The 24,368-nt window shown below is 47.6% G+C and overlaps 1 protein-coding gene across 1 annotated transcript in view; it reads left to right on the forward strand.

The window, feature by feature from the left end:
* Positions 1 to 24,368, forward strand: part of tmem242 (transmembrane protein 242) — a 51,339-nt gene that overhangs the window by 14,718 nt on the left and 12,253 nt on the right. The window contains exon 2 of the mRNA XM_072507641.1: positions 14,522 to 14,622. Within this exon, the coding sequence (XP_072363742.1) occupies positions 14,522 to 14,622 (101 nt within the window). The remainder of the gene's footprint in view (positions 1 to 14,521; positions 14,623 to 24,368) is intronic.

Here is a 24,368-nt window from a genome sequence, read left to right on the forward strand (position 1 = left end):
GTGTACCCGAACAGGTGCCGGAATGTAGCGACTAGGGGCTTTTCATAGTAACTTCATTGCAGTTAATGTAAGCCGAGTTGTGACAATAAAGGTTATTTATTAAAAAATGAAAAACCTTTTTTAATCTTCTCTCAACTTTCTCTTCAAAGAAAACTGCCCCAACTTCATCAACCAATCTACCTAACTGATGGTCCTATCCCTGGGACCATTCGCCATAGAATTCCTACAGCGCAGAAGAAGGCCATTCGGTCCATCGAGTCTGCATTAATCCTCTGAAAGTGCACCCCTACCTAGGCCCACTCCCCCATAACCCCACCCAACCTGCCCATCTTTGGACACGAAGGGGCAATTAAGCATGGCCAATCCACCTGACCTTAACGTCTTTGAACTGAGAGGAAACAGGTCAGTCTCTCAAATGCCTTAAATTTGGTGCCCAGAACTGGATGCAATCTTCCATTTGAGGTCAAACCAGTGTTTATACAACTTTAAAATTACTTCCTTGCTTTTGTACACTATGCCCCTATTAATAAAGTTGAGGATACATTATGCTTTATTAACTGCAGTGTTAACCTTCCTGTCACATTCAATTATTTATGCACATTTACACTCACGTCTGTTTGCTCCTTCAGAATTCTATCCTTTGTTTTATATTGCGCCTTTTTTTTCTTTCTACCAAAATGAATTGCTTCACACTTCTCTACATTGAATTTCATCTGTCTCTTGTCCGCCTATTTCTTGTCTATGTTCTTTTTTGAAGTCCTATATTATCTTCCTCACAGTTCTCAATGCTTCCAAGTTTAGTAGCATCTGAAAAATATTGAAATTGCGTCCTGTAAGTTAAGGTCCCTACACTGACTCCTGGAGAATTTCACTACAGAATATCCTCCAGTCTGACAAACTATTCTAATCACTATTCTGATTCCTATTACTCAGCCAATTATCTATGTTCCCCATGTCCCTTTTATTCCATGAGGACTCTGCTGTCTAGTCTGTTGTGTGGCATTGTATCAAATGTCTTCTGGAAGTCCATGAACACCACATCAACACAATTTCCCTTATCAATTCTCTTTGCTATCTCATCAAAAAAACCTCCAGCAAGTTTGTTAAACACTATTTGTCCTTAACAAATCTGTTCACATTTGCCCAAGTGACTACGAATTTTGTCCTGAATTATTGTTTCTAGAAGCTCCCCCAGCACCACCACTGACTGCTGAGCTTATCTTTACATCCTTTTCTGAGCAAGCGTGCAACATTTGTAATTCTCCAGTCCTCTGGCACCATTCCTGAGTCTTAAGGGAGACTGGAAATTTATGGCCAGTGCATCTGCAATTTTCACACTCCACCGTATCCTTCGATGCATCTCATCTGGTCTTAGCATCTTATCAACTTTGATTACAGACAGCCAATCCAATGCTTTCTCCTTACCACTTTTGAATCCTTTAAATGTCTGAACTGTCTTTTCTTTCACCATGACCTGTGCAGCAATTTCTTCCTTGGTAATGTTATGGGCCAGGACTTAAAAACTCAAATGTATTATGGAGTTCACCTGACCTGCAACGTTTTGTTGAATTTGGCTGGGATGAGCACAAAAGCCTTCAGTTGAGGTGTGATTCAATAGTCTTCCCAACACTTCAATCAAAACAAGCTTTAGAGAACTGAGTTAACATTCATATAAAAACAAACCGGAATCATTTTTATCAATTACAAACATAAAGACACCCCACAGCTACAGTAGTCTATGTATAGCACTTAATGAATTCGCACTTAATGAATTCCCCCTTAACTGTTCCAATTCAAAAACAAAATCCCATCACCAAAAACTCCTTTTCAAGGGCGTGGCCCAGCACTCTGCATTCTCACTTGAATAAGACTGGCTTTTCCTGAGATTCTGACCCCGTCTCACGAGCAGGTTTAAACCCGACCGGAAAGCAAACAATATCTAATGCCACCACTAAGGTAATTTTCACTGGAACAGATATTTAAAATGAAAATAGAGAGACAGGCCAAAACACTTATGTTCTCTGTCTGAGTCCACAGCAGCCACAGCCTAGCTCCACCCACACAATGGCCGCTGAAGCCATGTGATAAGACAAAAATCTTTCTTAAAGGGACACTCCCATGACAGTAATGACATATGCATTGTCATCAGATCTGGCACCTGCCTCCATGCATAAATCCCCTTTTTGGATCCTAATCAACCCCTGGCCTTTTAACCACCCTCCTACTATTTAAATACCTATAGAAGACTTTGGGATTCCCCGTTATATTAGCTGTCAGTGTCTTTTCAAACATGGCCTTTGCTTTTTCACTTCCCCTCTAAACGTTCTGTATTCAGCCTAGTTCTTGGTTGTATTATCCGCCAGATATCCGTGATAAGTACACCAACTTAATCTTAATCACTTATCTCTTCCATTATCTATGGAGCTTTGGATTTAAATGTTATATTCTTCCTCTTCATGGGAATACACCTTGACTGTACCTGAACTGAATAGTTACTTTGTATCAGTCTTCACGGTGGAAGACAGTGGGATCCCAGAGCTCCAGGAGAATCGGGGGGCAGAGGTGAGTGCAGTGACCATCACTAAGGAGAAGGTTCTGGGGAAACTGAAAGGTCTGAAGGTAGATAAGTCACCTGGACCAGATGAACTACACCCCAGAGTTCTAAAAGAGATAGCTGCGGAGATCGTGGAGGCATTGGTGGTGATCTTTCAGGAATCACTGGAGGCAGGAAGGGACCCAGAGGACTGGAAAGTGGCTAATGTAACATCACTGTTTATGAAGGGAGGGAGGCAGAAATTATAGGCCGGTTAGCCTGACTTCTGTCATTGGTAAGATTTTAGAGTCCATTATTAAAGATGAGATTGTGGAATACTTGGAAGTGCATAATAAAATAGGACTGAGTCAGCACGGCTTTGTCATAGGGAGTTCATGTCTGACAAATCTGTTAAGAGTTCTTTGAGGAGGTAACAAGGAAGTTAGACAAAGGAGAACCAGTGGGCGTGATTTATTTAGATTTCCAGAAGGCCTTTGACAAGATGCCGCATAGGAGATTGTTAAATAAGTTAAGAGCCCATGGTATTAAGGGTAAGATCCTGGCATGGATAGAGGATTGGCTGACTGGCAGAAGGCAGTGTGTGGGGATAAAGGGGTCTTTTTCAGGATGGCAGTCGATGACTAGTGATGTGCCTCAGGGGTCTGTGCTGGGACCACAACCTTTCACAATATACATTAATGATCTGGAAGAAGGAACTGAAGGCACTATTGTTAAGTTTGCGGGACAAGTAGTATTGAGGAAGCAAGGGGGCTGCAGAAGGATTTGGACAGGCTAGGAGAATGGGCAATGAAGTGGCAGATGAAATACAATGTGGAAAAGTGTGAGGTTCTGCACTTTGGAAGGAGAAATTTAGGCATAGAAAATTTTCTAAATGGGGAAATGCTTAGGAAATCAGAAGCACAAAGGGACTTGGGAGTCCTTGTTCATGATTCTCTTAAGGTTAACGTGCAGATTCAGTCGGCTGTTCGGAAGGCAAATGCAATGTTAGCATTCATGTCAAGTGAGCTAGAATACAAGACCATGGACATACTTTTGAGGCGATATGAGGCTCTGGTCAGACCCCATTTGGAGTATTGTGAGCAGTTTTGAGCCCCGTCTCTAAGGAAGGATGTGCTGGCCTTGGAAAGGGTCCGGAGGAGGTTCACAAGAATGATCCCTGGAATGAAGAGCTTGTCGTATGAGGAATGGTTGGGTCTGTACTCGTTTGAGTTCAGAAGGATGAGGGGGATCTTATTGAAACTTACAGGATACTGCGAGGCCTGGATAGAGTGGACGTGGAGAGGATGTTTCCACTTGTAGGAAAAACTAGAACCAGAGGACATAATCTCAGACTAATAGGATGATCCTTTAAAACAGAAATGAGTTGGAATTTCTTCAGCCAGAGCGTGGTGAATCTGTTGAACTCGTTGCCGCAGAAGGTTGTGGAGGCCAAATCACTGAGTGTCTTTAAGACAGAGATAGATAGGTTCTTGATTAATAAGGGGATCAGGGATTATTGGGAGAAGGCAGGAGAATGGGGATGAGAAAAATATCAGCCATGATTGAACGGCGGAGCAGACCCGATGGGCCGAGTGGCCTAATTCTGCTTCTATGACTTATGGTCTTATTAACCTTCTTAATTACTTGCTGTACCTGAATACTAACTTTTTGTGACTGACCCACCTCTTTGGCCCAGGTCCATTCTTCTTCCATTAAAGTTTGCTTCCCCCTCCAGTTAGTTATTCTTTGTCCTTCCTTGTCCTTTTCCATTGTCAAACTAAATCTTCTGATACAATGATCACTGACACCTAAATGTTCTCCCATTGACAGTTGATCCACCCAGCCCACCTCGTTGCCAATAACTAGGTCTACCAGTACCTCTTTATTCAACTGTCCATGGTTATCCTGTTGATTGTTTGATGCCACCATTCGATTGTGGGTTGTATCACAATATCAGATGGTGATGAATTCCAAGGCTTGCTGGGAACTCCTTGAACTGACTGGAAACAAACTGTGACTCATTGCTTGTAATGGTAGTCTCCGGCAAACCCCATTTTGTAAACAAGTTGTTGAGAATGTCAGTGACCAAAGTGGTGGTTATGGTATTTGTAGCGATTTCCAGATGTTTGCAACATAGATCATGAACAACAAGCAAAAAATGTTGATTGCTGGGGACTGCTTGCACTTCTCCAAAAATGTCTACTTGGAGTTATTACAATGGTTTTGTTGGAATGGTGTTGGTTGTAGAGATGCAGGACACAGTTTAACAGATTTTCCGCTGAGTGTACATGTTTACGCAGTTTTTAATGAACTATTTTATGCTGCAAACTATTACTGGCCACCAGACTGCTTCACAGGATTGTTTTTTATTCTTAACGATACCTGGATGTCTTTTATGGGCAAGAAGTTGTGGTAGCACTTTCGAGATAACCACTTTGGTTCTGCGCACATTATAGTTATTTAAAAAGGGGTGGCAGGCTTCTATATTGTAAATCAAAGGTTTGCTCCATGGTTGTGAACTCTATGTTAAGCATTGTCTGGTGTGGCTCAGGATTTCCATTCTGGTATGGCTGTCTCTGCCACATTTTCTGCAGAGGAATGCAGTGGCTGAAGAGGTTCATGATCGCTGGCCTGTTTTCTCTGAACCCTCTTCTCAGCCAACTGAGCTTTTAGTTTCTGCTTTCAACCTCCTTCCAAACAGCCAGCCTCCAGAAGTCACAGCGGTCAACATAAGTCTCCCTGTTTTCACTGTCAATGTCCATGACTTTGGTATCTTGATTGCAGTTGTCCTTGTAGCAGAAGTATGGACCCCGGTGGCTAATTCATGCTGCAAAGGTCTTTTGGGATATGGCTGTCATCCATGCAGTGAACATGGTCAATACACCGCAGATGTTACTGGCTTAGCAATGAGTGTATGCTGATGTGAGATGCGTTCAGCCAGGATCTGCAGTCTGACAGGGGGAACACAGGCAACTATTTTTCCTGACTTCTCAGCAGGGAGCTGTCTCTATATTTGTTTGGGCGCTGCAGCTGCCTTTTGTTCTTGTACTGGATCACAATCCACCCATCTCCTAGGATCCTGACCCTTTCCACCAGCAGAGCCAGAGATGTTAATACAACTGCTGCAGAGAGCCAGCTTTCATGTTTGATGAGTATCCGCACCTGGAGCTTTCCCCATGAGTAGCATGTCAGTAGCTTTGCTGTGCACTGTGGTTTCGCTAGTCAACCATGACAGGCAGGAGACTTCCGGTGGCGGCTATGAACGAGTAAGTTGCACATTTGGTGGCTCCCACTCGGGTCAGACTTTTGGACCTTTTCCCCCGATTTTTTACCGGACTTGATTTGAAAAATTGATGACAGAGGCAATTGTGAACTGAATTCCCACATCTGTGCATGGAGAGGAGGACTAGGAGTGCTCACAAAGGCAGAAACAGAAGGACAGAGAAGGCTTGGGCTTAAGCTGCACCGGGAGGAAGCATGGCGGAGGACTGGACCTCTGGCTTGTCGACCCAGCGGTCAATGGAGCAGTTGATGCAAGTTATCCAGGAGGGCTTCGCGAAGCAGAACATCAAACAGCGGTGGAGTTGGAGGTGGGGATGCTGTGTAGTTGGAGGTGGGGATGCTAAGAGACCAGCAGAAAAGGTTCCTGGAGAAGGTGGAGGACCTAGAGAACCGGTCCCACCGGCAGAGCTTGAAGATCGTTGGGCTCCCAGAAAGATCCGAAGGAGCGGATGCTGGGGCATATATAGCGGCCATGTTCGAGAAGCTGCTGGGGGATGGGGCATTCCACCGACCCTTGGAGGTGGACAGGGCTCACAGAGCGCTTGCGAGGAAACCGCGAATGGGAAACCCCACGAGGGCAATGGTGGTGAGATTCTACAGATATCTGGATAAGGAGCGTGTTTTACAGTGGGCCAAGCAGACACAGAGCTGCAAATGGGACAACAGTATCCTGCGGATCTATCAAGACCTGAGTGTGGAGGTGGCCAGGAGAAGAGCGGGGTTTAACCAGATCAGGTTGACCGTTGTCAAGAAAAAGGTGAAGTTCGGGCAGTTGTACCCGGCCTGCCTTGAGTCACATACGAGGAACAACATTTCTATTTCGAGTCGCCTGAGGAAGCTCTGGACTTCGCGAAAAGGAAAGGACTGGTGTTGGACTGAGAACTTTGAACTTTCAATTTTGCTGTAGCAATTATGTTTTTTTTTTTTTAAATGTTTCTTGTTTCTTGCTTTTTCGGACGTTATTTGTAATGCCTGCTGTATGGATCTGGGGCAGGCTGCAGAGCTGAGTGAGGTTAAGTTTGCATTTTCACTGTTGGGGAATGTTTGCTTGATTTTTTTGTTGTTGTTTGAGTTCAACTTGGTCTTTTAAAAAATCTCTGTCGGACAATTGTGTTGGGGTTGGGATTGTTTTTCATTTGAATACGTATGTATGAGTGGGGGTGGGGAGGGAACAACAGGTGGGAGATTGTCTGACGCCAGGGGCGAGGGCCACCAAGCTAGCTGGGCGGGCTAGTTTACGGAAATGTAGTGGGGGGTTAACAGATGCTAGGCTTATCAAAGCGGTTGATTTATTTTGTGCTGTTACTAGGGTGGGGGGGAAATGTCCTGCTGACGAGGGAGGGACTTTTGCTGAGGGACAGAGAGGGGGCCGGGGGCAGAGGCTGCCTGGGGGCGGGCTGGTGGAGGCATGGGATGAGGACTGGCGACTGGCCCAAGAGAGGGGATGGCTGATCGGCGAAGGGGGGGGGACGATGAGCCCCCCAACTAGACTGATCACCTGGGATGTAAGAGGGCTCAATGGGCCGGTCAAGAGGGCACATGTGTTCGCGCACTCGAGAGGACTGAAGGCGGACGTGGTAATGCTGCAGGAGACACTCCTTAGAGTAGCTGATCAGATTAGGTTAAGGAAAGGTTGGGTCGGACAGGTTGTTCACTCGGGACTGGACTCAAAGACCAGAGGGGTCGCGATCCTGATCAACAAGCGAGTGGTGTTTGAATGGGAAGAATAGTTTCAGATGGGGGAGGCCGGTACATTATGATCCGAGGGAAGTTGTAGGGGGTGCAGGTGGTACTAGTAAAATGTATAAACGGCAAACTGGGACGATGTGGAGTTTATAAAGAGGATGCTGGGAAAGATACCAGACCTAGATTCGCATAAGCTGGTCATGAGAGGGGACTTCAATACACTTATTGACCCTGGTTTAGACCGGTCAAGCTCAAAACCAGGCAGGGTGCCAGCAATGGCTAAAGAGCTAAAAGGGTTAATGGAGCAAATGGGGGAGGGGTGGACCCATGGATATTTGGGCAGCCAAGAGTAAAGGAGTTCTCCTACTCACACGTGCATAAAGTGTACTCCCGGATTGATTTCTTTATTCCGAGCAGTGCTCTACTGACGGGTGTGGTGGACGCTGGGTACTCGGCGATCACAATCTCAGACCATGCCCCGCACTGGGTTGACCTACAGGTTAATAAAGACAGTAATCAGCGCCCGCACTGGAGGCTAGATGTGGGGCTTTTAGCGGGCGAGGAGGTGTATTCAGAATTACCTGGAGGTCAATGACATGGGGGAAATTTCGGCAGCGGTGGTCTGGGAGGCATTGAAGGCGGTGGTTAGAGGGGAGCTGACCTCGATACGGGCCCACAGGGAGAAGGTAGACAGGACAGAGACGGACCGAATGGTAAAGGAGATACTACAGGTCGACAGGAGGTATACGGAGACCCCAGAGGCAGGGCTTCAAAGGGAACGGCGGAGGCTACAGGCGGAGTTCGCCTTGTTAACCACAGGGAGGGCGGTGGAGCAGCTGAGAAAGGCGAGGGGAGCGATTTATGAGCTTGGTGAGAATGCCAGCAGAATGCTTGCACAGCAGCTTAGAAAGAGGGAGGCAGCCAGAAAGATAGGGAAAGTAAAGGATGGAGACGGGAGCCTGGTGGGAGACTCAGCAGGGATGAATAAGGCATTTAAGGATTTTTATAGTAGGCTGTATGGGTCGGAACCCCCACCAGGACCAGAAGGGATGAGGCACTTCCGAGGGGGGCTGAATTTCCTGAAGGTGGATGGGGAGCTGGTAAAAGGGCTGGGGGCCCCGATCAGGATCGAAGAGATAGCGGAGGGTTTGAAGGCCATGCAGTCGGGTAAAGCCCTGGGGCCGGACAGGTACCCAGCGGAGTTCTATAAAAGGTTTGCTGGAATATTGGGGCCACTGTTGATGAGGACATTCAGTGAGGCAAGGGAGAGAGGGGTGCTTCCCCCGACGATGTCACAGGCCACGATCTCACTGATTCTGAAGCTTGATAAGGATCCGGAGGTGTGTGGCTCCTACAGGCCGATGTCCCTATTGAATGTGGATGCCAAAATTTTGTCACGAGGATTGAAGACTGTGTTCTGGATGTGATTGGGGAGGACCAGACGGGGTTCGTTAAGGGAAGGCTGTTGTTGTCCAGTGTAAGAAGGTTGCTAAATGCGATCATGATGCCCCCAGAAGGTAGGGAGGTGGAGGTAGTCTTCACAATGGACGCAGAGAAGGCATTTGATCGAGTAGAATGGAAATATCTGCGTGAGGTACTGGGACGGTTCGGATTTGGACGGGGCTTTATTGACTGGGTCAGGTTGCTGTATCAGGCTCCTGTGCTGAGTGTGCAGACAAATAAGACGACATCAGACTATTTTAGGCTACATTGGGGGACGAGACGGTGGTGCCCCCTCTCCCTACTCTTGTTCGCGCTAGCTATAGAACCGCTAGCAATTGCACTGAGAGCCTCAAGGGGCTGGAAGGGGTTGGTCCCGGGGGGAAGTGGAACACACAGTCTCACTTTACGCAGCCGACCTTCTTCTGTATGTATCAGACCCAGTGGAGGGGATGGAAGAAATCATGAGGGTTCTGGGCGATATTGGCCGATTTTTGGGGTACAAACTAAATATGGGGAAAAGCGAGATGTTTGCGATCCAGGCAAGGGGACAGGAGAGGCGGCTGGGGGAACTGCCGTTTAGAGTGGTAGAGAGAAGTTTTAGGTATCTAGACATCCAAGTGGCACGGGAATGGGAATGGTTACACAAACTTAATCTGGCCCGTCTGGTGGACCAAATGAAGGACGATTTCCGGAGGTGAGACGCACTCCTGTTGTCACTAGCTGGGAGGGTCCAGAGGGTGAAGATGACGGTCCTTCCAAGATTCCTGTTTGTGTTCCAGTGTCTCCCCATCTTTATTCCGCGGACCTTTTTTAAATGGGTTTACCAAGTTATCACTGGCTTTGTATGGACGGGCAAGACCCCGCAAGTAAAAAAGGGGATCATTGAGCAGAGCCGGGGAGAGGGTGGGCTGGCACTGCCAAACTTCAGTAACTATTATTGGGCGGCGAATATAGCCAGGATCAGGAAGTGGTTGGTGGAGGGAGGGTCGGCATGGGAGTGTATGGAGGCAGCTTCATGTAAGGGCGCCAGTTTGGGGGCGTTGGTAATGCCTCTGCCGTTCCCGCAGGCACAGTACTCCACCAGCCCTGTGGTGGCAGCCCTGAGAGTCTGGGGCAATGGAGGAAGCATGTGGGAGCAGAGGGAGCATCGGTCTGGTCACCAATCTGCAATAACCACCGTTTCGCCCTGGGGAGGATGGACGGGGGGTTTCGGAGATGGCAGAGGGCAGGAATTGAGAGGATGTGGGTTATATTTATAGAGGGGTGCTTCCCTAGCTTGAGGGAGCTGGAGGAGAAATTTGGATTGATGAGGGGAAACAAATTTAGGTACCTGCAGGTGCGGGAATTCCTACGTAGACTGGTCTCAACCTTCCCACTCCTACCACCAAGGGGGATTCAGGATAGGATAGTTTCCAGAGTGGGGGTGGGAGAAGGGAAGGTCTCCGACATCTATCAGGAGCTCATGGGGTCAGAGGACACGCAGACTGAGGAGCTGAAGTGCAAATGGAAAGAGGAGTTAGGAGCAGAGATAGAGGATGGTCTCTGGGCAGATGCGTTGTGTAGAGTCAACGCGTCCACAACATGTGCCAGGCTCAGCCTGATACAGTTCAAGGTCGTTCACCGGGCTCACATTGGCCATTGTCACTAGCTGGGAGGATCCAGACAGTGAAGATGACGGTCCTTCCGAGATTCCTGTTTGTGTTCCAGTGCCTCCCCATCTTTATTCCGCGGACCTTTTTTGAACGGGTTAACAAAGTTATCACGGGCTTTGTATGGGCGGGCACCGGACAGTGGCTCGGATGAGCAGGTTCTTCTGTGTTGAAGACAGGTGTGCGGGGGGGCCAGCGAACCATACCCATATGTTCTGGGCATGCCCGAAACTTAGGGGATTCTGGCAGGGGTTTGCAGACGTCATGTCCACGGTGTTAAAAACAAGGGTGGCACCGAGTCCAGAGGTGGCGATTTTCGGGGTGTCGGAAGATCCAGGAATCCAGGAGGAGAAAGAGGCAGACGTTCTGGCCTTTGCTTCCCTGGTAGCCCGGAGACTGACACGCTCAGCTTGGAGGGAGTCAAAGCCCCCGAAGTCGGAGACCTGGCTATCGGACATGGCTAGCTTTCTCTGTTTGGAGAAAAGCAAGTTCGCCTTGAGAGGGTCATGATTAGGGTCCGCCTCCGCGGAGGTGGTAACCGTTCGTTGACTTCTTTGCAGAAAATTAATCGTCAGCAGAAGGAGGGGGGAGGGGTTAGTTTAGTTTCGAGTAGGGGGTTAATAAAGGTGGGACCTGTAAGGGAGGAAGCAGGCTTTTTGCACTATGTTTATAGACTTATATTGTTTATTTTGTCGTTGTAAAACCAAAAATACCTCAATAAAATGTTTATTTTTTAAAAAACCATGACGGGCAGATGTTCTATGATATCCAGAGCTTTCTCATTGGCAGTGTTCTTGCTAGGGTACAATGCAAGATAACGTTCTACTCCTCTCTAACTGTTAATTGCAGTTGGTGATGAGCTTCCCGCCTTTCTTTTCAATTGAGTCATTTTGTTTGCTGATGGATTTGTTGCCTATTTGAGCATTCCCTGGGTCAAAGGACATCTGGATGTTCTAGCAAAGTTGTAGTTATTGACACACTGCCTAGCAGTCTGCTGGACTTTACTTGAGTGGCTATTGGTGCATTTGGATCTTTTCTGATCTTTTCTAATTAATGAGTGGATCGCATAGTTTCAATGACCCGTTCCATCACAGTGATAGTCTTAAACCAGTCAATATTTTTATGATCTTACTTCCCCGATATTGGGAGTGCAGTCTTGTAGATAATGTCTCAAAGCATATTCCATTTCATTTCTGCACACTGTGCCATAAAGTGCTTGGTCAATGAGGAACTGATGATTTTTATTTAGGTAGGCAGTATGGCTGATGTTGACATGAGCTGGTGGATCTATTTTGAATGCAGAACCTTGAAGGCATCCTAACCTTTGTGCACACCAGGGAGTGGTATGTTTTACAGTCAGTGCTGTGGTAGCTGTAGGTGTTGAGAATGTTGGTCAGAGAGTTAGCGTCCAGGACACCTTGTGGTATGGTGTGTTCTGAAAGAAGGTGTTTCTTACACAAGGCTTGTGATAGCAACAAAGCTCAAGCAGTCACTGGCTGTTCTCATTTATCTTCCCCAGGCCACGTACGAGTCAGAAGGTCATGCCTTGTGATCCATGCTCACCCATGTGTTGAAATCCCCTAGTCGGTAAAGATGCTCTGATTTTGAAATTCAATTGATAGCAGTGTCAAGCTCCCTAGAACTGATCTTTTTGCCCTAGTGGAGAACAGCGTTGGAGCATAGATACACGAGCTTAACTGGACCAATCTCCCTGAGTTGAGAGATAAATTGAGAGAATGTATTCTGAACCATTTGCGTGTGTGCGGGGAGGGGAGGCAGGCAGAAGGTTCTATAATTGAGAGTGACTAGTTCCTTACCACGAAGCTCACATATTTTCTCTGAATTCTTTCCTCCCAGTTCAAAGTGTAATGTTTTACTTTCAGTGATCCACTCTCAGCCTGCTCTCTTGAAGAGATGCTGAATCAGTCATAACTGTCTTCACAGCTCCAGGGTCCCAGGTTCGATACCCAGCTTGGATCACTGTTTGTGCAGAGTCTGCATGTTCTCCTGTGTCTGCATGGATTTCCTCAGGATAGAATTTACAGTGCAGAAGGAGGCCATTCGGCCCATCGAGTCTGCACCGGCTCTTGGAAAGAGCACCCTACCCAAGGTCAACACCTCCACCCTATCCCCATAACCCAGTAACCCCACCCAACACTAAGGGCAATTTTGGACACTAAGGGCAATTTATCATGGCCAATCCACCTAACCTGCACATCTTTGGACTGTGGGAGGAAACCGGAGCACCCGGAGGAAACCCACGCACACACGGGGAGGATGTGCAGACTCCGCACAGACAGTGACCCAAGCCGGAATCGAACCTGGGACCCTGGAGCTGTGAAGCAATTGTGCTATCCACAATGCTACCGTGCTGCACCCGGTATGGTCCGGAAACCGGATGGTCCGGTTTCCTCCCACAAATCTCGAAAGACGTGCTGTTAGATAATTTGGACATTCTGAATTCTCCCTGTGTACCGGAACAGGTGCCGGGATGTGGCAACTAGGGGCTTTTCACAGTAACTTCATTGCAGTGTTAATGTAAGCCTACTTGTAACAATAAAGATTATTATTATACATGGTCTTGAAGTTCCAGTTTATCAATGGAAGAGTTGGCATCTTCACTCTTTTTATTTGTTTGCCTGGTGTGATGAAATCTGTCCAATTGTTGAGCAGAGACTCTTAAACTCCAAGAGCCCATTGAAGTGGATGAACCTTGGAAGATCACCTTGTTAGTCAGGGGCAGCCCAACGTGAGGTGGGTGATGACTGACCAGTGGGACACAATGGACCCTCTCACAGAGAAGAGACAGCCTTTACAACCCATTTTATAGAGTTGGGTGCAGCACTTGGAACTGCTTTCTCCCGTGTTGTGTTAATGCTTTTCAGTAAAACTGGAGTGTCGTCTCCTGGGCAAACTTTATGGAGATCCTGGGCTGTCAATACGTCAGCGTCCCTCCCTTGACCTCCCTGGTTGAGTGCAGATGAATGCAAAGTACTATGTTTGAGACCGGCTTGCTTGCAGCAAGGTGACATGTTTATCCTTTAGGCTCCACTCAAGATTTTTTTTATCAGGGTTTATTCCCTTAGCGTTCCACTCTGCTGAGGTATCCACAAGACAGTGGAGCTATTCGCGCATAGCTGGGAGTGTATCTCAGGAAGGCATACCCGCTGCTGGTAGGCCTGCACACTGCATGTCTCAGGCCAAAACTCCTCCGAGTTTCTCTGAAGCTTTAGCCTGGGGCAGAGAAGGACCTAGTTTCCATTTGTGAGCATGAGTAGGCACAACTGAGTACTTGCTGATGAAGAGGCTGTGTATCGATAGGGAGAGACCTGCACATTTAGCTTTCTTTTTTTTGTTTTGCATTGTTGCTAGCTGGCCATGTAGGTTGAAAATGAGAAACAAACTAGCACACAAAAGTGGACAGCCGGCCATCGCTTCACCCACTCATTAGATTCATTACAATGCACTGATATTCCTTCTAATGCGTGGTGCCCAGAAATGTTTGCAGTACTCTAGGTGTTTTCTAACCATGGCTTTGTGTAACTAGTGTGACTTCTACCCGTCCCTTGTATTTTTGCAATCTAAGTGAAGTGATTCCATCTCTAATTGGAAGTATTTCCATCGCTGTCACAATTTAATTTGGGACCGCCCTCGTCTCTCATTAGCTTAGTAACCGGGGAGTGCATTTACCGGCTTGAGTTATTTGGAATGTACTGAATAGTCTAAATAGTTTCTGTGAAATTTAGTATGCAGACTGCCTGAATGATTTATAATTCAGTATCACAGTATTAGAAAATACATTTCATTGCAATTCTTGTGGGCTGTACAGGTCAGATACTCAGAATTGTCCTTTCTGTTCTCCATTCAATATTCTCCAAAATGCACGGCATGGGAAAATGATCTTAAATATTTTATGGTATTTTGTTAGGTGGTCTTTTCCTTGGTTCTGTCGCTACAGCTGGGATGCTGGCAGGTTTTGGCACAACTCTTGCAACGGCAAAAAAGAAAAATCCTGGATGGTTCAACAAGGTAAGCTAACGTATCCAATATTTTAGGTTTTACAGATTGTAACATACAGTTGCTGCAGGATCGGTAACTGACAAAATTAACCAAATTTGCTGGGCTGATTTGGTGACTCATATTCCTGATTTAATGAATTTTAGGATGTCAATGTCATTTAAGCTAAGCTCAATCCATTTTTGTATATTTATAGCCTCTTTCATTCGTTGGGTAATAAGTTGTAGTATGCCTGAATCCTACCTAATGGTAAGTTCATGGTAAGAAGACATAGCATTTGAATACAGGAACTTCATCCTTCAGTTACTGTCTTCTGATCACTGAACCATAATAACTTTCTATTTTTCTTCATTTAATTTCCAAATTGTCAGCGCAGAGTGGCTGGGTTGCTTTTTGGATGACGTGCAGCATTTTCTTTACTTTGTGCAAAGTTGGGATATTTTTACATATCGAGATTGCCAGTTTTACAAATACATTGTTTTTGGAAATCAAGGAAGAGTTTCAAATAAAATTTGCATCTTGAATTAAGTATTTTAGCTGTTAATAACAAAATGAATTGTGTCTATTAGAAGAGAAGTATGTGAAGGGCGGACTGGGGGGATTATACATTTCTCACAGCTTCACTCTCCCTCACCGCGTTATTTGAATGTGTTCCTTATCCTTCCCCTCTGCGTTCTGAACTCTTGTCCGCGGATTTTGCAGGCCAGCGGGAAAGGAGGGGTTAAGAGGGAGACAGCCGACTTTCAGTGAAAGTGATGTGGCCGGAGTGCTGGGGGAGTGGGGAGGGGATGGGGGTGAGGAGAGGGAACGGGGTGGTGAGGAGGGGGGTCAGGAGAGGGGAGGGGGAGGAGAGTGGCGGGAGGGGGAGGAGAGTGGCGGGAGTGGGGGGGAGGAGAGGGGCGGGAGTGGGGGTGAGGAGAGAGGAGGGAGAGGTGGGGGGTGGGTGTGGGGGTGAGGAGAGGGGAGGGAGAGGTGGGGGTGAGGAGAGGGGGTAGTTGGGGGGGAGGAGAGGGGGTAGTGGGGGGGAGGAGAGGGGGTAGTGGGGGTGAGGAGAAGGGGGTAGTGGGGGGAGGAGAGTGGAGGGGAGGAGAGGGGGGTAATGGGGGTGAGGGGAGGGGTGGTCAGGAGGGGAGAGGGAGTTGGGGGTGAGGGAACTGGGGGAGGAAAAAAAAAAGAAGAGAAGTATGTTTGCTTTAAACCATCAGCTGTCTCCAAGGCTCCAATTGTCAATCAATGTGAAAACAGTTAAGTTTAAACTAGACTGATTTTTAAAAATGTAATATTCACGAGCATTAAGTACTCTGGCAAAGCGAGGATATTATCAATTGTTGAAAACCGTTTCCCAAATTATTTTTTTTTCCCTTTCCGGTATAAAGTTCTAAGATGTGACATTCTGTTCCTGTGGTGATGTTGCTGACTAGTAATCCAGAGGCCTGGATTATTGCTCTGGAGTCATGAGTCCAAATCCAACAATGACAGCTGGGGAAATTTAAATTCAATTACTTTATAAACCTGGAATAAAATGTTAATCTCATTGTCACGAACCATGCTGATGGTATCTGCAAGGGCATCCCAACTTGGAGCACCAGTTTTGTGGGGGGGTGTATAGTTTTGTTTTTGGAATGGTGTTGTCATAATATGCACCCATGCACATCATGAGGTAAAAGCAGGCAGTGACGGACACCCAGGTGAGCCAATCAACATACAGAACACAACACAACCAATCACCAAACAGAACACCAGAGGGAGGCTTCCAACTATAAAACACACGAGGCATCAGCACTCTGTTTTTTTTCACTGGTGACAGTCAGGGTGTACAAATCATTCAACACCTCCTACACGTGGATCAGAGCTAGCCTGGTCTAGACCGTTAATGTTAGTTTACTTAGAGCAGGAGAGAGTCAACCCACAGGCAGCTGTGTGCTTCGTTACTGAAGTTCAATAAATCTTATTGAACCAACGCCTACATTTGGTGTATGCTTGATCATTTAACTGCATCATGTTGCAGTCCGTGTTACCCCAGGGTGAACAACACGACAGGTGTGAGGAGTCAGGTGAAACCCCAGTGAAAATAACCAGCCAAGTCACCCGATAACAATTATTAAAGACTATTTATTAATTATTTAAAAAACAACTACACATGAACAGGACTGCAGTACTCTAGGACAATAGAGTATATCAATCACTAAGCACGCACACAGTTTATGTAAATTTACCCCCTGTTCCAAAATATATCTAAGATCTCTGAACTCCTTCAGACTTCCATTTCCCCAAACAACATCCAAATGAAATACATCTATTACTCAAATCCATCTGATAGTTACCACACAATACAGGGCTGAAAATCAAGTCAAGTCCAGCAAAGATATTTTAACTGCCTTGGCTCTAAGACTTGGATGATAAACTGGCTTCTCAGGCTGTTAGATACAAACTGGCCTGCCTCTGAGGGCGCTTGCAATTATATCATGTTTACCCTTTGATTCTTCATTCTATGCATTTGTCTGCCTCAAAATCCTTGACTCTAAACATGACCATGTGTATACCCCCACTGACCTCACTGTCATTTAGATAAGCTGTTTCTACTGCCTATCTAAATGTCTACTAATCTCGTTACTAGGAAAGTTGCATCACACCATGTCTTTTGAATGTTTACTACTGCTGTCACTAGGCAGATTTCTACCTATTGCTGAGCAGATTGCATCCTATCAGGCCTTGTTAAATTTGTTTTACTGCTGTTTCTCAGCAGATTCATGACATTCATTAATGATGATCATGAAATTACTGAATTGTCATTAAAACTCCATCTAGTTTACTAATGTCCTTTGGAAAATAGAATCTGCTATCCATACCCAGTCTGACCTACTTGTGATCCCAGACCCACACAATGTGGTTGACTCTTTATTTCCTTTTGAAATGGCCGAGCAAGCCTCTCCATATCAAACCAAGAAAAGTTGAATTGCCCTGCTGCCTCGCGGTGCCGAGGTCCCAGGTTCAATCCCGGCTCTGGGTCATCGTCCGTGTGGAGTTTGCACATTCTCCCTGTATTTGTGTGGCTTTCGCCCCCAAAACCCCAAAATGTGCAGACTAGGTGGATTGGCCACGCTAAATTGCCCCTTAATTGGAAAAAATGAATTGGGTACTCTAAATTTTTTTTTTTTAAAGAAAAGTTGAAACCACCGTTGAGTGCACCTATACCATATTGACTACAACGTCTCAAGAAGGTAGCTCACCACCTCCTTCTCTAGGACAATTAGGAATGCTTTCCATCAGTGCTCAAACCCCAAGGATGAGGTTCAAAAAGCTTGTGAACAAGGCCGTTGATATCAGTGAAATTGTGGGTAATTGCTTCAACTTCATAGCCTTAACGGAAACTTGATTGAGGGATGATGACACCTTCCCTTGCCAAAATGAATCCTCCCCGCCTGGCTAAACTTTCTCTGCCTAGCCATTCAAACCATTGCTTTGGCAATGTGGTCCTTCTCACAAACTCATGTCCTAGTCTTGTCAGCCTGCTCCTCTGGGACTTTCTTCTCCTTTAAACAACTTGTTACGCCATCTCGTGTCTCATTTAAAATCCTCATTATCTACTGTCCACCTAAGTCCTAGAACCATTGAATGACACCAGCACAGAAGGAGGCCATTTGATATGTTGTGTCCATGCTGGCTTTCTGCAAGAGTCACTCAGCTGGTCCCACTTTCCTGCCTTTTTCTATTCAGATAATTATCTGATACCCATTGCATTTGCATTCACCACCCACACTCTTGGGCACTATGGGCTGTTTGTTACTACACCCTGGGCTAGTCCATGGTCAATTACACACCCACTTGACCCAGAGTCGCAACTCGGGTGAAATTAGATTTAATATTAATACCCGTAACTTTGGATGAGTTAAATTGATTACAGTCACCAGGGTTGTAAATTTAAAGATGTGGGGGAGGGCAGAAAACGGGCCTTAAAACACCACTAGCACTAGGAGAGATCATGGACAGCATTAGCTCCATGCAGGCGGGGAAGGCGCCGGGACGAGACGGTTTCCCGGCGGACTTCTACAAGAAATGTGCGACAGCACTGGCCCCGCACCTGCGGGAGATGTTCACAGACTCGCGAGCTAGGGGCACACTGCCACCCACGCTAGGACAGGCCTCAATCTCGCTGATACCTAAGAACGACAAAGACCCAACGGAATGTGGATCATACAGACCCATACAGGGCAGCACGGTAGCATTGTGGATAGCACAAATGCTTCACAGCTCCAGGGTCCCAGGTTCGATTCCGGCTTGGGTCACTGTCTGTGCGGAGTCTGCACATCCTCCCCGTGTGTGCGTGGGTTTCCTCCGGGTGCTCCGGTTTCCTCCCACAGTCCAAAGATGTGCGGGTTAGGTGGATTGGCTATGCTAAATTGCCCATAGTGGCCAAAATTGCCCTTGTGTTGGGTGGGGTTACTGGGTTATGGGGATAGGGTGGAGGTGTGGATCCTGGGTAGGGTGCTCTTTCCAAGAGCCGGTGCAGACTCGATGGGCCCAATGGCCTCCTTCTGCACTGTAAATTCTATGATTCTATCTCTCCGCTGAACGCAGATGCCAAAATGCTGGCCAAAATCCTAGCCAAAAGGCTAGAAGACTGTACCAGAGGTGGTCGCAGAGGACCAGATGGGCTTTGTCAAAGGTAGACAGCTTACCTCGAACATCAGGCACCTGCTGAACATGGTAATGACCCCCTCCGGGGAGAGAACACCAGAAGTGATCGTCTCCCTTGACGCAGAAAAGGCCTTCGACAGAGTCGAATGGAAATACCTCAAGAGGTACTGGAGCGGTTCGGGCTTGGAACAGGGTTCACCTCCTGGGTAAAGCTCCTATACAAGGCTCCCATGGCGAGCATACGGACCAACAATACCAACTCCCGATACTTCCAGCTGCACAGGGGCACCAGACAAGGATGCCCGCTGCTGTTCATTCTAGCGATCGAACCATTAGCAATCGCGCTCAGAGCAGCAAAAAGCTGGAGGGGGATCCGAAGGGGTGGCAGAGAGCACAGAGTCTCACTCTATGTAGATGACCTGCTCCTCTACATTTCGGACCCACAAAGCAGCATGAACGGAATCATCGCGCTTCTGAAAGAGTTTGGCGCCTTCTCGGGCTACAAACTCAACATGAGCAAAAGCGAGATCTTCCTGGTACACCCACAAGTAGGTGGGGCAGCCCGAACGGGACTGGTGTTTAAACAAGCCCGACACAAATTCCGCTACCTGGGGATCCAAATAGCCCATGACTGGAAAGGGATCCACAAATGGAACCTCACCAGTCTGACGGAGGAAGTAAAAAAGGATCTGCAAAGATGGAACACACTCCCACTCTCCCTCGCGGTGAGAGTCCAGATGATCAAATGAACGTACTGCCCAAGTACCTCTTCCTACTTGGATCCATTCCGATCTACATCCCCAAGGCCTTTTTCAAAGCACTGGACAAACTAATCATGGCGTTCGTATGGGAGGGGAAGAATGCTAGGATCCCAAAGAAGGTCCTACAAAAAACAAAATCCGGGGAGGGCTAGGCCTCCCAAACCTACAATTCTTCCACTGGGCGGCGACGGCCGAGCGAATAAGGGGATGGATCAAGGAGCCAGAAGCCGAATGGGTGCGCGCGGAAGAGGCCTCCTGCATGAAGACCTCCCTCCGGGCCCTCGCCATGGCAGCACTCCCATCCCCATCCAAAAAACACTCCAGCATCCCGGTGGTGATAGCCACCCTCCAATCCTGGAACCAACTACGGCAGCAATTTGGCCTGACCAAAATGTCGGACAAAGCTCCCACCTGCAACAACCATAGGTTCACACCAGCGCTGACTGACGCCACCTTCAAAAAGTGGGGGCAGGACGGAGGGACACTGACAGTCAAGGACCTATACACGGACAGCAGGATCGCAACACTGGATGAACTGACAGAGAAATTCCAACTAGCCAGGGTTGAGTTAACTAGCCAGAATGAGTTAAGGTATCTACAACTCAAAACACTTCCTACGAAAAGAGACAAGGACGTACCCACAACCGCCACAACAGACATTACTGGAAGAGTTACTGGACGCAAGCATACCAGATAAAGGAAACTGTAGCGACATGTATGACCGACTGGTAGAGAGGGCCGACACCGTACTGGACGCGAACAAGAAAGAAATGGGAGGAGGACCTGGGGATTGAAATAGGGTGGGGACTCTGGAGCGAAGCATTGCACAGGATCAACACCACCTCCACGTGCACAAGGCTCAGCCTGACGCAGCTAAAAGTGGTACATAGAGCCCACTTAAGAACCCATATGAGTAGGTTATTCCCGGAGGTGGAGGATAGATGTGAACGGTGCCAAGGAGGCCTGGCCAACCACGCCCACATGTTCTGGTCTTGCCCCAGACTTGCGGGGTACTGGCCAGCCTTCTTCGAGGCCATGTCCAAAGTGGTGGGGATGAGGGTGGAGCCATGCCCGAAAGTGGTGGTCTTCGGGGTTTCAGACCAGCCAGATCTATTCCTGGGGAGGAGGGCGGATGCCCTTGCCTTTGCCTCCCTGATTACCCGCTGTAGAATCCTGTTCGGCTGGCGGTCAGCAGCACCACCCAAAGCTGCAGACTGGCTGTCCGACATCTCAGAATCTTTCCAAATGGAGAAAATCAAATTTTCCTTTCTTCTGATTGTTATCCATGCAGGATGGTTGAAGTGTCTAATCGTCACGGGCATGATAAATAGAAAAACAAGAGGCTAATAGTAAAGGAAGTAGCTACACAACATTAAAGATTAGCTTAACCAGAACTCCCAATAACAAGGTCATCCAATGTTGCTATGATCGGAAAGTTTGGAAGACCATGGTTGCCTCTGTCGCTTAACATGGCATTTGGATGACACCAATGAGTTTATTTAGTTTATTATTAATGGAGTGTGCACAATGTTATTATGCTGTGATTTCTATCAACCCTTTTTTCTTAAATACTGTTTTTAAAATAAAATGAAGCACCAGAAAAAAAATGCCTGGCCTGCCTTCAGAAACTATGAATAATGATACCTATGTTAGTCCAATACACTCTGCATTCAAGAAGAAAGTCTCAAGGAACCAACTGAAAATTGGTGAAAACCATGAGGGAAATTATTTGTTATTTCTTTCTCACAAAAAAGAAAAAATAACTGGTGAACAGGTATTGTTGCATTGAACTATGAGAAGATGCAGGCGACGTTGCAGTATACAGCAAGCAGATAATTATTCAAAGCAGAACCTTCCAACCATTGAACTCATGCCCAGAAGATCTGTATCTGCATGTGATTTGATTTGCATTGTGTGATGAATCTGTGACGGACAGCAGAGTCTTGTGGCACAGAGTGTAGCATCCCTATCTCTGATCCAGAAGCTCTGGATTTGAGTCCCACTCCAGACTTAATATCCCAGAAGATGCATTAATGCTGTGATGTGCCCAATCAGGTAGATTAACAACCTACAAATCATTTCCTGGCATCTGCCTCCGCCTGATGTGCATCAGCAACTGTGTAGTGCTCACCAGATTGTGCCCAAGAAGCCTGTCCACTAATGTCGCCCACCAAGGCGTGTGTCTCTGCGTTGGTGGAAGGTGGGGGTTACAGCTACAGTGTCTTGATGGTGGTCTCCTCGCAGCTCTCCTCCAAGGTGGTCTTTTGAGGGGAGGGGGGAGAAATGGCTCCAGATGGCCTAGCCTCATCAAATGCAGATCCTGTGAGACAATGGACATGTGGCCAGCGCTCCTACTTGTCATGCTGCCCGAACTGACAGCTGCTACCACTGCCTCCCAGGCATCATTGTTGACCTTGCTGCTGATCCTCTGATCCCCTCAGGGGAAAGGATGCCCCGTCTCTCATCCACAGCGTCGCGAAGCCTGGCCAGGTCGGCATCCCCAAAGCAAGGAGCAGGTCTGTGTGCTGCCCTGTTTGTGTGTTGACTGGGAGTGAGTTGTGAGGGACCATTTTAAAAACAGCTCCCTCTTGTTAGCAGCAGAAGCTGCGGCACAAGTCCAACTAATCAGACGGCGAGACAGCCAGTAATAGCGAGAATCTCGTGGAGGCTCATTTCCAGCAATAATACCGTTAAATACGGTTCGCGATCTCACCAACGTGGCCGGCGAGGGACACCCCGCCAATGGCGCCTAAAATTACACTTTTTCCATTAAATCGTGCCCACTATGTGCAGTTTTGGCCTCCATATTACTGGAGGATATACTTGCATTGGAGGCGGCTTAGCAAAGGTCCATTAAATTGGTCATTAGGATGAAGGGTTTGTCGTATGACGAGAGGCTGAGTAAATTGGGCCTATATCTTTTGTGTTTAGAAGAATGAGAGGTGATCTCAAAACAGACAAGAGTCTGAACGGCTTGACAGGGTAGATGCTGAGAGATTGTTTCCGTTGTTCAGGTAATCCAGAATAAGTGGGCACAGTCTCAGGATTAATGGCTGAGCAGTTCGCACTGCTGCCTCACAATGCCAGGGACCCAGGTTCAATTCCGGCCTTGGGTGACTGGAGTTTGCACATTCTCCCCGTGTCTGTGTGGGTTTCCTATGGGGCTTCGGTTTTCTCCCACACTCCGAAGATGTGCGGGTTAGGTGAATTGGCCATGCTAAATTGCCCCTTAGTGTCCAACGGTTAGGTGGGGTTCAGGTAGGATGGTCGGTGCAGACTTGATGGGCCGAATGGGAGTTAACAGTCGGAGGGTCTGCTGGATACCAGGACTCTGCTGAGTCCCAATCAGATGCTGAACCTCTGGACAAGGTTATCCCAGAGCTGAAGCAGATGATAAGACACAGCAGTGACCTTCAGGAGCTGTTGTCAGTGAGTGAATAGCCGATTGGAGAAGTGCCAAAGGTTACAGGCACAGGAGGTGATGTCAACAATATGTTGCACAGAGGCCAATGCTGCTAGGGTGGCAACCGCGGTGCAAATCCTGGAGCACAACATCCGCGTCTTGAGTGGTGGTCCTAAGGCATGACTCAGTCTGTGATGACCGTGGCTGAGGGCCTCAACAACATGTCTCAGTCGCTGAGGGACATGTCCCATAAGCAGGTGGACATTGGCGAGGCACTCCAGAGCATGGCCCAGTCACTGAGGACCATCACTGAGGATGTCAACGCAATGGTGCAGACAGTTGGGAGCCACCAGGACTAACAGTGCCACATGACTCCAAGACCTCTGGAACCCACTCCAGCCCCCTCCCCACCCTCCCCCCTTTGAGTTCCCCAGGGCCCAATGGTCATCATTGGGAAGGGGGAAGCGCTGGAGGCCAACCCATGACCTGTCACCAGTGAGATTATAACGGTCTCCAGTAAGGTGGTTCGGGGCCCTATGGCTCCAGGCCCTCCAGATGACATCCACCAAGGGCATTTAAAGCCCCAGGGCTTGCAAAGCAGCAGGCTGCCTCCACTTCTGATGTGGGGGCACACCTAAACGTAGCACTGCACCACAAAACATCAAGAAGAGTGAGGAACACTGAGTGGGCAGTCGGGTAGGGCGTCACTATCTGTAGCTAGGGGGAGTGGAAATGTCAAATGTTAACTATAAATTATGTTGCACCTCGTACGTGTGGAACCTCTGTCATGTCTATCTTCACAGTGGGCATGTCTGCCCCCCCCCCCCCCCCCCCCCCCCCCCCCCCCTCCGATGCAGGCTCCGTTCAGAGGATGGGTGTGAGCATGTGCACTGTCAGCAGAAAGACAGGAGTCAACATTTGACATACATTGAGGAGCACCAGGGCTTCCCTCACAG

Source organism: Scyliorhinus torazame, chromosome 1, assembly GCF_047496885.1.
Source record: "Scyliorhinus torazame isolate Kashiwa2021f chromosome 1, sScyTor2.1, whole genome shotgun sequence".
NCBI lineage: Eukaryota > Metazoa > Chordata > Chondrichthyes > Carcharhiniformes > Scyliorhinidae > Scyliorhinus > Scyliorhinus torazame.